General features: G+C 45.4%; 1 protein-coding gene across 1 annotated transcript in view; it reads left to right on the top strand.

Annotated features, from left to right (window-relative positions):
• The window catches only part of drosha (drosha ribonuclease III), a 106379-nt gene that overhangs the window by 39561 nt on the left and 50517 nt on the right, over window positions 1-16301 (top strand). The window contains exons 18-22 of the mRNA XM_030099589.1: window positions 1751-1889; window positions 2226-2286; window positions 2601-2660; window positions 7411-7510; window positions 10785-10887. Coding sequence (XP_029955449.1) covers window positions 1751-1889; window positions 2226-2286; window positions 2601-2660; window positions 7411-7510; window positions 10785-10887 — 463 coding nt within the window. The remainder of the gene's footprint in view (window positions 1-1750; window positions 1890-2225; window positions 2287-2600; window positions 2661-7410; window positions 7511-10784; window positions 10888-16301) is intronic.

Here is a 16301-nt window from a genome sequence, read left to right as displayed (position 1 = left end):
AGTAGTTGGAGTATTTCTTTCTATTTTTTTTTTTTTTTTTTTTTTTTTTTTTTTTGAGCTGAGATTAACATTCTCCTAATGTAAGATTGATAAAGGCTTGACATATCCTACTGAGCCCTATCTTTTCCCTTTTTCCTCCCTCAGCGAGCTGGAGATGTTCTGCCGCGACAGTCTTTCTAGGCACAGCAGTTTTTGTCCTCTTTTTCAAACAGAGCTGAGTGTCGACTAATGCGTTTCCTTTAGGGCTGATTTTTTTTTTTTTTTCTTCTCCAATTTTTCTAGTTTTTCTCTCAGGTTTGAAAGTTTAAGGGAACAACAACTTTTTGTATTGCTCAAACCTGAGTGGTACTCCCTTTTTTTTGGTTTTTTTTTTTTAAGGGGCCTCAATTTTATTTGGCTTCACTTTTGATCGATACTGACCACCGCCGTCCGGGAACGCCCTGTGAAATGTGTGCATTTTGACATGCCCTGACCCACTTGTTGTCAAACCCCCTCTGGTTCTCCCACTTTATCCATTTCTCCGCATCGACTTTGACAACAAAACCGTTCACTCGCTGCCTCGTATCCGGGCCGCTAACAGGTGTGTCATCTTAGAGAGAGAGAGAACTGATGTTTACTTTATCCAGCAGTAGTTCTAATGTTATGGCTAGTCGATTTTCACGAGCAGCTAAAAGCATCTTTGTTACTTTTCTTTTTGACTAAATCTTGAGAGCTGTGAGATTTTGTTTGTTCAGACCCCCGGTGGAATTTAGTGGCTTTTATTTCAGCGTTTGAATGGATGTCGCAAAGCAGATGTCAAGAGGTGGAAGGAAAAAAAAAATGTCACGAACACAAGACGCCTCGATGTTGTGATGGCATTTTTCTTTTTTTACGTGTATAAATAAACAAGTTTGCATAAATGGGGAGGGAGTAACATGTAATTTGCTCAAATTACTCCATCCTAATCTTTCTAATTCATTCATTAACTGAAAGGTGAGCTCGATTCCTGCTTTCTTAGAAATGCTAATACCACGTTTGCTGTTTACAGAACTGATAAACAGCCTCAACTGTGGCTCCTGCGTTGCCGTCTGTGAAGCAGAGGCAAAAACTCCCACTTCTTTTTTTGCACAAGTTTGCTTGAAGCTTAATGTACTCTGCAGGAGTCATAGGTGGAAATCAATGCTTTGCGGCACATCACAATGCATCACAATGAATCGGGTCCTTGGACATAGTGAGCCGGCATTGACTCCAGCGCCCCGCGACCCTGGACTGGATAAAGCGGTATAGATGATGGATGGCTGGCTTGGTCCATTTTTCTGCCTGTGGATCAGTAGAAGTGCATCAGAGTAGTGGTTCAAGGCAAATTTGTCTTGAAAATGTGTGTGTGTGTGTTTTTGTTTTTTTTTTTTAAATAAGACATTGACCTTTAAAACTAGCCTGTTTTTTCTTTAATATAGTTTTTGGAAGTGTTGTGAGGGATTGTTGTACAACATTTGTAGGAGCAGCAGAACTTGTCTTTGAGTCGCTGCTGCAAACTCTGCCAGGTACTTTCAGAAATCATCCCCCCCAGGGGGGCAGAGAACGCCGCACCAGGGACAGGAGTGAATTTACACTCTGGTTCCTTCACGTCCGTCAACTGACTTTCCTCCTAACTCTGCAGAGACACCTGGGTTTCTCGAGACAATAAAAAAAAAAAAAGAGAGAAAGCTTTAAAAGTCCAAACTTGCCGCTTTTTGCAGAGTTTTTACTGTGTTTATTCCCCGGTTTCCAGCTGGCCATGACCCACCCCAGCCATCACCTCAACTTCGGTATGAATCCCGATCACGCACGGAACTCGCTGTCCAACTGTGGCATCCGCCAGCCCAAGTACGGAGACAGGAAGGTCCACCACATGTACATGAGGAAGAAAGGTCGGTCGCTTTTGTTTTTAACTCATGGGCTTCAATATCCTTCGTTACATCTCCTCAAAGTCACTTGAGAAGTTGTTGAGATCGCTCTTTTTCATTAAAATTCTTGTATTTTCTTACATGTTTAACCTGTTCGTAAAGATTTAATGTATTGGCTTGTAAAATGGATATATTTGGGTAAATTTGGTTTTCACTTTTTTTCACTGATCTTCTTGTCAGAAGGAAAATTCTCAATTTTTGAGCCCTATTCAAAGGAAGCTCGTCACCTTTGTGGAGCCGTGTTCCTGGACCGAGCCTCCTAACCTGCCCGCTCTGGGGATCTTTTCATTTCTCTTCCAGGAATCAACACATTGATTAACATCATGTCTCGCCTGGGCCAAGACGACCCGTCCCCCTCCAGGTAGGCAGCCCGCGGCCGCATATCTGCCCCTGCTATCACTGACCACAGGGGCAATCAAAGGGCCGATTCCCGTGATTAATACACCCAGCAGGCCTGCTGACAAGAAAATTAACTTTAACTGTGAGAGAAGAAGTGATATCTCAGGGGGGAAAAAGGAATGAGCTGATTTTTTTTTTTTGAAGACCGACTGCCTTTTATTGAATGCCGGTTGCTCTCAGGTGAGCAACTTGGTGCAAATATACACGCGTGGCTTATACACAGTGTGCTTATCTCGCCCTCCTCCCTCCTCCCTCCTCCTCCTCCTCCACCCGCAGGATCAATCACAACGAGAGACTGGAGTTCCTGGGCGATGCCGTCGTCGAGTTCCTCACCAGGTGAGAACCAAGCGCCGCGCGCCCCTCTTGATAGACGCGAGCGCTAATTGAAGCCGACTACAACACCGTCGGCCTCTTTCTCCTCCCGTCTCCCTCCTCCACCTCTCCCCTCTCTCCTCTCATTGTCTCTCCCCGTCTGTCACGACCACTCTCTCCTCTGCATACTCTCCCCTTCGTTCAAGACGGTGATTTCCTGGTAATTGAAACTAGGAGATGGGACCTCCCGTTCCCTCCTCCCTCTCTTGCTCTCGACCCCACCGCCCAAAAAAACCCCACCGCCGCCATATTTTAACAGCCTGAAATTCTCCATGACAACTTGCAATTAGCTGTCTGGAATCGCCGTCTGGAATGCTGACTGTGTTATTGACTCCCAGGTGAGTGCGGACGCCGCTGCCCAGCACTTACCTAAGCACAGCGCTAATTATACGGAGCTATTATTACCCTCTCCCTCACTCGCACACACACTCGAGCAAGGTGGCTGCCCACCTACCTGCTCGCTGAGACGCCGCTTCCTCTTTCTCGGTGTAAATTGATACGGCAAAAATATGTGGAGGAGAAAAATGACAGTTGGAGCTGCGTTCTGATTTTACTGCCATCAAAGATTTTTTAGTTTTTGTTTTAATGCGATGCTCTTTGTTTCAAGATGAAGTTCATTCTTTTTAATCTAATCTGTTATCTTCATTTTCTCCTTTTCCTTCTCAATGTTCCTCATCATCGTCTTCGTGTCTTTCTTTGTAATGTTCTTCTTTGTCTACTTCTTCATCTTTTTTTTATCATTTTCCTCTTCATCGTCTTTTTCATTATTTTCTTGGTGTGCCCTGGCTTTCCTTACTTCTTTACCATCTTCTTCTTGGTCTGCCATATCTTTTTGCCCTCTATTATCTCCATCATCTTTGTCTTCTTCTTTATACTCTTCCTCATTTGTCCTTCATCTCTGGTTTCTTCTTGTGATTCATTCATCTCCATCTCCTGCTTCACTCGCCTCTTCCTCGTGTTTTTTTGTTGTCCTCCTTTATATTGTTTTTTTCTGGACTCATTAGTAGACTCGTAGACTGGACTCGTAGTAGGGGTGTTTCACGTTCTTGCTCGTCAACACGTCCTCCCTGTGTGGAATTTGCACCCTCGTCCCGTGGATGTACAGGTTTTACTCTGGCTTCTTTCGTCAGTCCAAAGACGTGCCGTCGACTGACGTGTCCAGGTTGCGATAGATTTCCTCCCGGCGTCAGTAGGAATGGGCTGCGGTCCTCCCGTGAATCCTGATCCGAGCCGAATGTGCAGAGACTTTCACTCCCGAGCAAATCAGCGGCTGCTCGAAACCGCCGCCGTTTTCAGATAATTTCCCTCACAGTGGAATAATTCATGTCAAATCACTCGGGGATCTCCTTAAATTCCTCGCCAGGCTCAAAGGCACCTGCAACCTTTCTTGTGAATGCCTCAGAGAGCTCTTTAGATCTCGGCGTGATGGCAACACACACTCGGGTTGCGATGAGAACAGCAGAGCCTAAATGCCAAAGGTTTAAATAAGAGTTCCACCTGTCGCTCCCTGTGCCGCTGCAAATTATTCTCACCTCATTTTCACCTCTGTTGAGGTGTGACAGACCTTTACTTTTTCCCATGCACCTGTTGTTGTTTCTTCATACCTACATTCTAATTCTGTCTCTTTAGATTTTAGCCTTAACTCCTTGATCATTCAGCGAGAAAACGAAGAAGCTGCCAGAAATGAGGGAAAAGAAAAGAGAAAATGGGCTCGAGTTACTGTCCCTGCCATCAGAAACAGATTGTTTACTTGGTTGCTCTCTATCACAGCGAGTCATGACAATTTTAACTGTAGTCTTTTCTGATTTTTACACCGGATGCGTCCGGGATTCAACCCAGTTCCCCCACATTCAAGGTCATGAGTTAATCCAATGTGCCACCAGGGGGAACGGCGTTATTGACTATCTGCCAGGTATTGAAAGTTCAAGTAGTCGCGGAGATGAGGCAGAAACACTTTCTCACATTGTACCTTTTCTTTTAGGAGGAATTCTCTGATCTGTCACATGTACCGCAGTAGGATTTGTCCCCTGCTTTTTACCCGTGCTGATTGGGCCGCGGGTAGCCGCTGTGCGACCCCCGGGGAGCATCCGGTGGATTAGCGGGACTCGGTCAAGGATCCACAGCGGTGGTTGTTATTGTGAGGACAAATGATGGCTTCGACTTTCCCCACCAGCATCATTTGCCAGTGGAGAGATTGGAAATTAATGGTAATTGGTAAATGTACTTCACTTATAGAATGCATTTTCATTACTTCAGCAGCCCCCAAAGCTCTTTACGTTGTTACTTCACCCACACACTGATGGCAACGGGCTCGTCATGTTTGGTTCTGTGTATTTCCTGAGGACACTTCAACACGTGGACAGGGAAGATGAGGGATCAAATCACCAACCTTGGCATCATGAATAGACCCGCTTTACCAACTGAGCTCAGCTCCCTGTCCTAAAACTAGACCAGTGACTACCTCTGCCCCAATTTTTGACATATCTAGGTCAAAAAATCTAAGGAAATCTGTTGAGCCTGAACATAATTATAGTTAATATAGAGTTATGTATCTATATTAAAAAGAAAATATATAGCATTCATATAGCAAGAGTTTTGGTTAGTTATAGCTAGAGTCAGGGTTAGTTGAGTGAGTTAGGAGGAGGACGATGCTGGGAAGATTGTCGTGTAAACAAGACCTTAAAAGCAGTTATTTGAGGTTCACTTCCTGTAATTGATTAATTTGAACAAACACGTCAACGGCCCAGCCCCAGAAAGGAGTTTTGGTTGGAAAATGTCAACCCTGCTAACAGGGTTAGTTTCATGTTCAGTGGCCCAGAAAATGGGACACAACCGGCACTTTATCCCCGAGATGTACTTACCTTTACACTTGACTTTACATGCAGGAAAGCGAAGGAGTAGATTTCCATCTGACTTCTATTCGTACCGCGACACAACTTCTGCCGACGAAATTTAATTTGTCCCCTTCGATGCTAGCACTTCCACCGCAGCGGACGCTCAGGAAAGGGGATTAAAGCTTAATAGGAGCCGACGCCGGGATACACAGGACACCGCTTCGGCTCCTTAATGCAGCAAAGAGCAGCGGCGCAGCGGACGGCGGTTAGCCTCCGTTTCTCCCGACATCTCTGGGCATGTTTTTGCCACTTTCCCCTCTTTTCCTCCCTCTCTTCCTGCTTTGATTGTTAGTGTCTGATGAGACATGCTTGGCCTGCGCTCTCTGGCCCTCTGAATTATTTATCAGCCTCTTGTCCAGTTAAATGGCTACAGCAGATCCGGCCAAGTTGCCTCGTGCACCTCCAGCGCCGCGCTGCCCTTCCGAGGCGATCGGCGCCTCTCCTGTCCAGCCAACGGAATATTTTGCACATTTGAATAACCCTGAAACACGGGAACGGGGAGGGGGGTGTATTAGTGTTGAACAGTTTTTTTTTTTTTCTTCTTCTTCTTCTCTTTCACAAGGGTCAGCAGATGATGTAAAAAACTTAGAGCATGTGCAAGAGTTGTGATCCTCCTCCTGCAAAAAGTAAATATTTCATCAGGGTTATTCGAGCTCAGGTAAGTCTTTAAATTAGTAATAATTATGAAAGATGAATGGCAGAGGAGGCTGAAGCAGTACTGGAGGATGGAGGTGCGTTTAAAGACACAGAGAGGTCGGATCTTGAGCGCCGCAGTTGCAGTTTTTATGGCTCCTTAATGACCTTTTGATGCATCGCGCGCTGAGCTGCAGTATAAAAACGCATGTTCGCCAGCTGATCCGATTCACACTTTGTTCTCTGCGCATTGAAAATGCCTCACAGCCCCGTCAGGCAGTTTGCGTGTGACTGACAGTTCTGCTAGCTAACCCGAGTGTCAGCAGTCTAATTATTTTCCATTACACTAAGTGGTTTTTTATTAATTCCAAGTGTTTTGTTTCCACACTAAGATCACAATGGCCTGACAAACGGACCCTCTGGTGAATTTTGGAAAACAGAACGCCACCTGCTTTCCTCTCTTTTGCATTGATTAGAAACGACTGAATTAAATGGCCTGTTTTAACCCAAATGAAATCAAATGACACGCCGCGGTTTGGCCGGCGACGGACCGTAATGAAAATGGAACCCGCTCCACTGGAACCCAGCTGTGGAACCACTGAAGCGTCCGCGGTCATCTCAGCGGTTCCAGAGTGGATCTGGAAGGACTGGAACTCCCTGAAAAATTAATTAGCTGGACGAAAAGAGTCAAAACGAGGCTGTTTGTAAAGCATGTATTTTGACATTTCAGTGGATCTACTTCCATTTTTCTGACACATACTGTACGTTGTTTGTTTTGTTGGTTTATGAGAATACTTCACTTTTGGCCAAATAGATGTCATGTTTTGTCATTGTCAACTTTTGAGAAAAAGCATTCTTGCTTGAAATATCACGTGGCGACATGGCGTAGCAGACATTAGCACAGAGCTCCAGCATATGGAAGCAACCCAGTTTACCATCTCCTCAAAATCTGATCATAAACAGGGCTACCCCTCCTCCTCCGCTCCGATTGGTTTGATCTCAAAGAAAGTTCTCCCACAGCCCAAATTTGATCAGATCAACGATTAATCCGATTGCTTTTTCTCAATATAGTGTTTTAATTTTTGATCCTCCCCTTTTTAAACCTTTTTTAGTTGAACTCCAAGGGAAGTTTAATAAACTATCCTGTAACTTGTCTTCTATTCCTTCCTCTTTCTGTCCGTCCACAGCGTCCACCTGTACTACCTGTTCCCCAGTCTGGAGGAGGGCGGCCTGGCCACCTACAGGACCGCCATCGTGCAGAACCAGCACCTCGCCATGCTGGCCAAGGTAACCCCCCCCCCTCCCAACCCTCCGGCTCATTAGCGAGCCTTTCCTGCTCAGGTGAAGGTGGTGTTGGGTCTGCGAAGTGGCGGGCAGACGTGTTGGAGAGGCTCTCATTGTTTCCTGTCTTGCCGGTATGACTGTGCTGCTTTGTAAGCAGGCACCGGGGAGCAGAGTAATTCTGTCTCGCTGCCATCCGTACCCTTTCCTTTGCCCCCTCAGGTTTGTAATTGGAGTTAAAAGGTTGTTGTTTTGGAGGAGTACACAAGTGGGGCTGGGGTCCCAGTGGGGCCCCCCAGAGGTCTTCCTCAAACACTCTCCAGTTCCTGTTATCGCAGGGCCTGCCCCCCCCCCCCCCCACCTCCCCCCTCTCTCTCGCCTCCCTCTCCCCCCTCTCCGGCTGGCAGCGTTGGAGAGCCGAGCCACACTCATTGGCACGATTGTAAAGAACACAACAATAATCGTCCCGTGATGTGGAGAAAGCAATTAAAAACTTCAATCTTTCATGTTGCTCCCCGCTGAATACAAAGATGCAGCCGCCCGAATCTGCATTAGTGCTGTGTGGCAGTTTGGCTTGTTTCAATTTGCCGCTCGCGGTAAAGTGAGTGTGATACAGCGTTCCACGTTTGCCAAGTTGTTTACCAGGCTCCTCTAAAGCCGTCTGCTCAAGAACACTCGCAATTATCTTTCAAAAAATATCTTCAGCGAGCGACGGCACAATCCGCCACTTCACTCGCGAGGCTTAAAAGTCAGAACGGGTTCCCTCTGAGTTTGGAGTATTTATGAATTGTGATTTAATTTGTGTGTGCAATCACGGAGGGAGGGATACCACCAACAGTTATCAGCCATAATTAAATAGCACCCTCACTGTTATTCGTGGGGTATTCGTCTGTAGTGCGCCGCCAGTGAAGTCAACTCCAGCTACTTTTGGCTCGGCTCTGAGAAATAGTTGCAGAAAGTTTGAGTGAAGCGTGCATCACAACAACTTATTTACATTAAATGCAATCCATGCAGATTGTCAGTCTTTTTTTTAAATTTTTTTTTAATCTCCTCTCTCTCGCTCCTGTTGTTCTTACACACCAATTAGCCATAGCATTATGAGCGTCAATACCACCCTCCATATCATGGCATTTGTTCATGGATGGAATTCTCCAGCAACACTTTCTCCATTTACAGGGCAACGTTTTGAAAAGTACGTCCCCCCCCCCCGACACGATCGCTATTCACTAGCTAGCCTTTAAATTGGCATCTTTTCAAGCTCCCTGCAACCTTAAGCTGGAGAAAATGTATATCGAAGATAACCGGATTGTTGAAAGGTAGTTAGCTTTTCCAGCTCCACTGTCTCATTTCAAAGCGCATGTGTTTTCATCTATTCCCTTCATCTTCCAAGTTTATTCAAAAATCTTTACAAGCCCGCACCGGGCGGTTCCACGGGCCCTCATCAGCCATTGTTCCACGCTCACCCACAGTTCAAAGATTTAACCCGAGTTCAAACATTTGCGCAGTTAAAAGCACATAAAAACACACAGGAAGCTCGGCATCTGAAAGAAAAACGGCCAAAAGATGGGCGAATGGAGCACTTAAAGAATCCCAGCGGGTAATTACGCCGCGACAATGGCCAAGTTACATAAGTCACACGATGACGTAAGGGTGATTGAGGAGGGATTCAATTAAAAAAAGAAAAATCACAAAGTAAAAAAAAAAAAAAGAGAGAGAACATATGAATAAAAGAGACTTTTATAGATGAAACTGAAACCAAGAGAACAACATGGCTCGAACCTCATGGGTCACACTGTGGAGGAACTCAAACAATTGAGAGAGTGACACTTTTGAAAAAAAAAAAATATTTTACACGTATTAATACTCAGGAGGGACCCAAAAATTAAAAGAAAAAAAAAAAGCTTTAACCTCGTCTTTCTTCTCATTTTTCTTCTTCTTCTTTGTCGTCTTTTTGTTTTCTGTTTTTCATCTTCATCTTGTTCCTTCCGTTTTTTCCTCTTCATCCTTTCTTCTTTTTCTACCTCCTCATCCTCTCCCTCCTGTGATTTCTTCCCTTCTTATATCTTATATATTCCTCCTTTTTCTTGCCTCCTTATCACCATTTTCTACGTCTTCATCCCTTTTTTCTGCCTCCTCTTGGATTTCGTCTTCCTCCTATTCTTTGTTTCCCCGTCTTGTTCTTTTCTCAAAGCGTCTTCAAATGCAGAGACACAAATAATAAACTTGTTTCATAAAATCTACAAAAGATGAAAGTCGTTCTTCTGAAGCTGGTGCTTTTTTGGCTGCAGCTTTGCTGGTTTGTCTCTCTCTCTCTCTCTCTCTCTCTCTCTCTTCTTTGGAGCTTTTTTTAGAGTCCCGTTTCCGCCTCCTGCTCAGGTGTGTGTGTGTGTATGTGTATGTGTGTGTGTGTGTGTGTGTGTGTGAGCCAGACGACACCACACCTGCACCTGCGGCGCGTTTCAGGGGCGTCTCCCACACGGATGACAAGAAAATCACCACATTCAGCCCGCTGGCCCGTAGATCGGGGGAGGACTGTGGCTTTATGAGGCCCAGCGAGTCGCTTTTCTCAGCTCGGTTTCACTCTGAAGCGAAAATATTAGCAGATGATGCGACGCCACTCGTTTGCGGCTTTGACGTACGCGATTGTAAAAGCCACTTTTCAGAGAGAATGAAGGTCACAACACTGCGATCCCATATTTTATCTTTGGATTATCTGGTGTGTGTGTGTTCGTGTGTGTGTGTGTGTGTGTACAGCCCCTTCCTGTTCTGGCGTAGTGCACCATGCCACAGCTGGACGACACATGAGCACATCTGTCGATGCCATGATGGGAAACCTTTTCCAGCAAGGACATGCAGTCCTTTTCATCTCCCTCTGACTTGGTTTTTTTGGGCTCCTTTTATCTTTCTTTTCACGCTTTTATCATTCAAATGATCATATTTGGCTCTTCTGAAATGACACTGGCACAAGAAAGGAAAGGGAACTGTGTGATTTGTCTTAATAGCAGACGTCACAGTGTTTGCCTTTGCTTCTGATTCAGTTTTGAAGTCAGCACAGTCTTCAACTAGGTTAAATTTCAGATTTACACATAATCCAGCGAGTGCTCCATGAAGGGTTAATTCAGTTTTTTCCACAGAGAGGATAAAAAAAAAAGTGTAATACCCTCCCAAAAAAGAGAAGAAGAAGAAAAAAATCCTATTACTTTTTCAAGTGGCTATTACTGAGGTGTCAGCGGCCGTGTGCTGATATGAATGTGTTTGTCTTTTTTGTTTCTCTTAACAGAAGCTGGAGCTGGATCGCTTCATGCTCTACGCTCACGGGCCCGATCTGTGCCGGGAGTCGGACTTGCGACACGCCATGGCCAACTGCTTTGAGGCTCTTATCGGTGAGGCTCCCCGGGGACCGAGATGGAGGCGGAGATGATGGTTATGCAGGAGAGCAGGAAAGAAAAAGGGGGGAATACATTTGGATTGAACTAAATATGTAAATCTATTCTCTAAAAAAGGGGGATTTACATATTCTGAAAACAAATACCATCTCTCTTTCTCCCTCTCTCTCTCCGCTCTTGGAAAAACAGAACACAAAAATTAATAGGGGGTTTAATAATGTATTTTGACTGCTTTGCTGGACTTTGTATCAGCTCACGGATTTATTTATTTTAATTTATTTATTAGTTTTGCACATCCAAACAAAAGAAATTGCTCAAGGTTTCGTGGTTCACTGTCACAAGACGGAGGAAGGGGGGGGGCGGATAGCACGAACACCGTAGAGATCAAAACAAGTAGCAAGATGACCGACGAGAAGACACATTGATTAGACGCAATGATGTGAGTGAAGGGACCAAAAAACTAAATGTACACGAGGAAATAGAGTAAAAATAGATATATAGTATGCAGACATGGTGATACACACAAATATATTCATGCATGTAAAAGGACTCACACTCAGACATCCACAAATATTTTCTAATTCACCTATGAATGCATGCTTATGTATCTGTGTGTGTGTGACACAAATATGTGCACACACACTCACCTATAATCTCAAATCCATATTAAAACATGTATACATACACCCATATTTATTTTCACGTTGAAACAGGCACTAAGGAAAGCGTTTCAACACTGAAGAATCTAAAAAAAACAGCAATCTTTTCAGCATTTTTAGCTGAAATGTTAGTTTTGTCACTTTCAGCTGTTTGCAACACGTCATGACTTCAACCTTAACGTTACTCGCCAAGTTTTTATGCCTGTTCAAATAAGATAAATGGTTTTATTTACAATGTGATAAATCTTTCTTTATTTTCGACCGGTTTGAAAGAGTTGAATGTTCGTGAAGAGAAGGTACTTTTATGTGTAAAGTCCTTCACATGCTTCGAGTGTGTTCCTGCTGTGATGCAGTGTGTGTGTGTGTGTGTGTGTGTGTGTGTGTGTGTGTGTGTCTGTGTGTGTCTGTGTGTGTCTGTGTGTGTCTGTGTGTGTCTGTGTGTGTGTGTGTGTGTGTGTGTGTGTGTGTATAAGTCTTCTCCGTTAAGTCCTGGAAACATTACGCAGCTTTATTGATCCCCAGAGATGTGATTTGACCTCTTGGCTGGACACCTGCTTTTTTCCCTTCCCACTCAGCCTCCTGATAGACTCTGTGCGGTGGCGAGGTCCCCGCGCACAGGAGCGTCTGCCGGGGGCCCACCCCCTCCCCCCCTCCCCCCTCCCCCTCGTCATCCGGCCCTGCAGGCAGCGCTAAGCCGAGCCTTGCTCCCGGAGAGCTGCCGAGTCGGCAGCTTTCTTCATCTTATCGCCATCTTGATTGAACCAGTTGGGCCCATCTCCACACTCCTCTGATGATAGATACAGAAAGTGGGTGGCTTTAAACCCCCCCCCCAATCTAGAAAAATAACGCAGCCAAAGAAGAAGCACGAAAGTGCTGACTGGCAACTTCCCTCCGCCCCCCACCACCACCACCACCACCACCCCCCACCTCGTTGGCTCCGGGGCCCCTCATACTTGTAGCGGGTTCATTATCGGCAGAGACAAAGTCGTAATCTATTCTGTCCCGTGGCTGTCGCCGCCTCATTGCCGCGCACATCCGGGGCCACGACCCTGGAACACACACACACACACACACACACACACACACACACACACACACACACACACACACACACACACACACACTCACTCGCTTTTATCCTGTGTGAAAATTCGACTTAATAAAAGTGATGGATAAACAGAGGAACCTGTGAGGAAACTTGCTGTCAAAGAGCACGCCATCGTGATGGGGTTCAGATCACTAACTCTCAAAAAAAAAACATTTTTTCCTCATACACACACACACACACACACATGCACGTGAATATATGTAGTACACACACACACACACACAGGAATTAATACATATACGTGCACATACACACCGATCTGAGACACACAGAGTCACTGGTGTGGTAGAACGCCGTCTGATGTTTCCCTCTCTTCTTTCACCCAGTCTTTTGTCATCTTCATTTCAGGGTGTGTGTGTGTTTTTTTTTATTCTTCTCCTTCTTTTTTAGCTCAAACGCCTCCTTTAAGACCTTGTTGTGGAGCAGTCTATCTGTCTCCTCCTCTCGCTCCTCCGTCTCCCCCCTCTGTGTGATCTCGAGTTTGGGTGCTATTAGGTGAAAGATGTGCCATGCAGATGATGAGTCACGCTGTCACTGTCATCTTCCTCCTCCTCCTCCTCCTCCTCCTCCTCATCTTCACCCTCCAGCCCTCCGACTCTCTCTCGCTGGCACGTGCTGTCACTTAATCCTCCGCGCACGCCGCTTTTGTGTGGAAAAAGATGCCAGAACCGTTTCCCAAAAGCATCAGGCAACAACGGACGTGTTGTCTGAAGTCGCCATCGTTCTCTCCACTTCTCCTGCCTCCAGCGCGCAACATGCATCGAATTCAAATGGACCCTCTTCCACCCACCCACCCACCCCCCCCCACCCCCCACTCTTTCTCTTTTTGAGCGGCTATGATGGAATATGACATCCTTGTAATATTTCCAAGGCCCTGGCAGATAGCTTCTCCCGGCTCACCGTGCATGTTTTCTGACCTTTGTTTTATTTGTTTCTCTGCCACACTGACCGTTGAACCTGCTCTGTGTTGAAAATGGCAGATAATCTCCTGCTTTGCATGGGCGAGAGCTTTTCCCTGCGCCGAGCTGGAGAATGTGTCTATCTCCTAACCCCGAGGCAGGGCCATTCTCTCCCGCTCCAGAAAGAGAGGGAGGATGGAGGGAGAGAGAGAGAGGGAGAGGGAAAGCGAAGGCATCTGCAATGCAAATGGGTGCCCCGCAACCTTGAATAATTCAAAGTGTTGAATGGAAATCTTGCTTTTCTGATCCCCTGTCATTAACTTCTGCCGGAGTGGGCCATTCTCATTTGGGCTCTTTTGGCCTGCGCACCTCCTATTCTCCGCCACGTCCTCCTTCCTCTCTCGCCCCCTCCTCGCCCACTTTTTTCCCCTCTTCCCGCCTGTCTTTAGAAAACCACATTTCTCCCTCCGCTTATTCATAGAAAAACTCGGCAGCCGCCTGTTGCCCTCCCGTTTCCCTCTCAGGTCCTCTCCACCGATAAGCCACGTCGCTTCCTTCCTACCGAACCGTTTGAAAAGAATGGAGAGGAGAAGAAAAGAGGCCTCCACTCTGTTTTTATGGCCCTAATTTCCTTGTACAGTTGATCTGTGGATTATACGCTGCCAGCAGCCATGGGGGATACAGATGGTGAACCTTTGTGAGGCCTCCCTCTCTAAGCTCTTCCTATTAAAAGAACGGAGAGAAAGGATTATCTCTCACTTGCTGAATATCAGATTCATACACAATGCGCACGGTGTATTCATCAGTGAGTACCGCTGCCTTTGTTAACTGCTGCGAATGGTAGCAGGAGTGGAGTTGGTCTCTCACACCACCTACCCTCCCTCCCTTCTTCTACTTTTTTCTTTTCTCTTGTGTGTGTGTGTGTGTGTGTGTGTGTGTTTTTTCTTCTTCTCTCGCTCATTTTCTGAAAAAATTAAGATGTTTTACTCGAGCTTTCCGTCGCCGCAGAAATTCTATTTTCATGTTTTTGTTTTGTTTTATTTGATTATTTTCTCGCGTTGCTTTTCTGTGTCCGTCTCCCGCCTCAGTCCCCATTGAGTGGAGAGGGAGCGGCTTAATATATTATTTGATGGATTAGAGCCTGAGCGTTTTTGAATAATTCATTCCAGGTTATTAATGTGACTGTCAGCCGCTGGTGTTTCATATGCCCCTGACTCTGGCTTTTTATTGGCCACTGAAAGCTCACAGACATTGGAATTCTATTCCCAAACATAACACTGTACATTCGGCATGGCTGTCTGAATTAAACCTGTGACAGATGTGGAGATTCATTAGGGGGCCGGCCGGCCCTCTCTGGCCATGACTGATACTCTGCCCGCACAGTAGTCGGGGAGGAAGTGGGCTCGGAGTCGGTACGCCGCGTTCTGTTTGACCTGCATCAAATTTCCATGGTGAATTGTCTAATTCGTCAGGTCGGGGTTGGCGCTCGGAGAGTTCCTGCTTCTGGGTTCATTGCAAAGTTCGAAAAACTGCCCCAGCTTCATTTAGCTGCTGGAACAAATCCTCAAGGCAAAGATTTCAAGGTGCAATGAATAAAACATTTGGGGTAATCATTCATCAAAATGGCAAATACAGTCCAAAAACTCATTTGCAGGACCTTTAGCCCCGACTAAAAGATGACATTATCAGATGTTATCAGACTTGTTATTTGTAACTTGTGTTTTATTGATGATACAACCCAGCCGGTCAGGCAGAAGGAAGGAAAGACAAATCTAATAGGATGTATTAGAAGAAAACAAAATAATTTAATAAAGCTAGATTGTTTAACCAACGAGGAAGAGAAGAACAATAAATCATGTTATACATGAGCTCATTTAACCAGAAAGGCCTCCAGAGCAGCTGTATCCAACTTATCTTTGTTTCGGGTCAACATCCAGCCCCAGTTCACCTAAACACAGGCAATGATACTACATTACCTTAACATTTAATATAAATATTATCAACTTCATGTTTTTTCATCAGGTCACCACCGCAGCATGAATTTGGTGTTATTTATCTAATAGACTGGGTTTATGGCTCTGGTGCACCAGTTTTCAACCTGAATCAACTTTTATTTGTCACAACTCAAAAAGACTAATTTATATTTCTAAATATGTCTTTCTACCTACGGTACCTATCAACCTGCTGTACCTACCATCCCACATATCAAATTAATTCCTTACAGTAACTTCCCACAGAGAACCTCCAGTACCAGATAGTTACCATGAGTATCATTCCACCAATAGTTCCTACCTACCTGCCCACCCAGCTGCTTCATTTTCTTTCTTTGTGAACTGCTGGTTCTGTATACTGAATTCTAAAATAGCCCCATTGCACCACATTATGAAATTTTAAATGCTAGTTAGAATTGAGTGTCACCTCTTCAACCCAGTACATTTGATCAGGTATTCATTAAAACTAAAATTCAATAAAATGTTGAGGGTCAGAATTACTCTGCTGTTTTGAGGTTTCAGCGGCGCCCGTGCATCGCTGTGTCCTTTGTGTAATTTCCCACATGTATTCTCAGCAGGTTTATCTCGGTTGTCGGCCTCCTGCATTCTGCTTCCTTGGCAGGGTCGACAGCTCAGTGGGTTGAATGTGCCGGAGCTCCGAGACCGCAGAGTGATTTGGCTCGGGCATGATGTTACTGCAAGATGAGCTGCAGAGAGATGCTAGCATGTAATTGCCAGTTGAGTTGGCTGCGGC

This window comes from Salarias fasciatus, chromosome 9, assembly GCF_902148845.1.
Source record: "Salarias fasciatus chromosome 9, fSalaFa1.1, whole genome shotgun sequence".
Taxonomy (NCBI): domain Eukaryota; kingdom Metazoa; phylum Chordata; class Actinopteri; order Blenniiformes; family Blenniidae; genus Salarias; species Salarias fasciatus.
The sequence above is the reverse complement of the archived record's forward strand: the minus strand, read 5'-3'. Positions and strand labels throughout refer to the sequence as shown.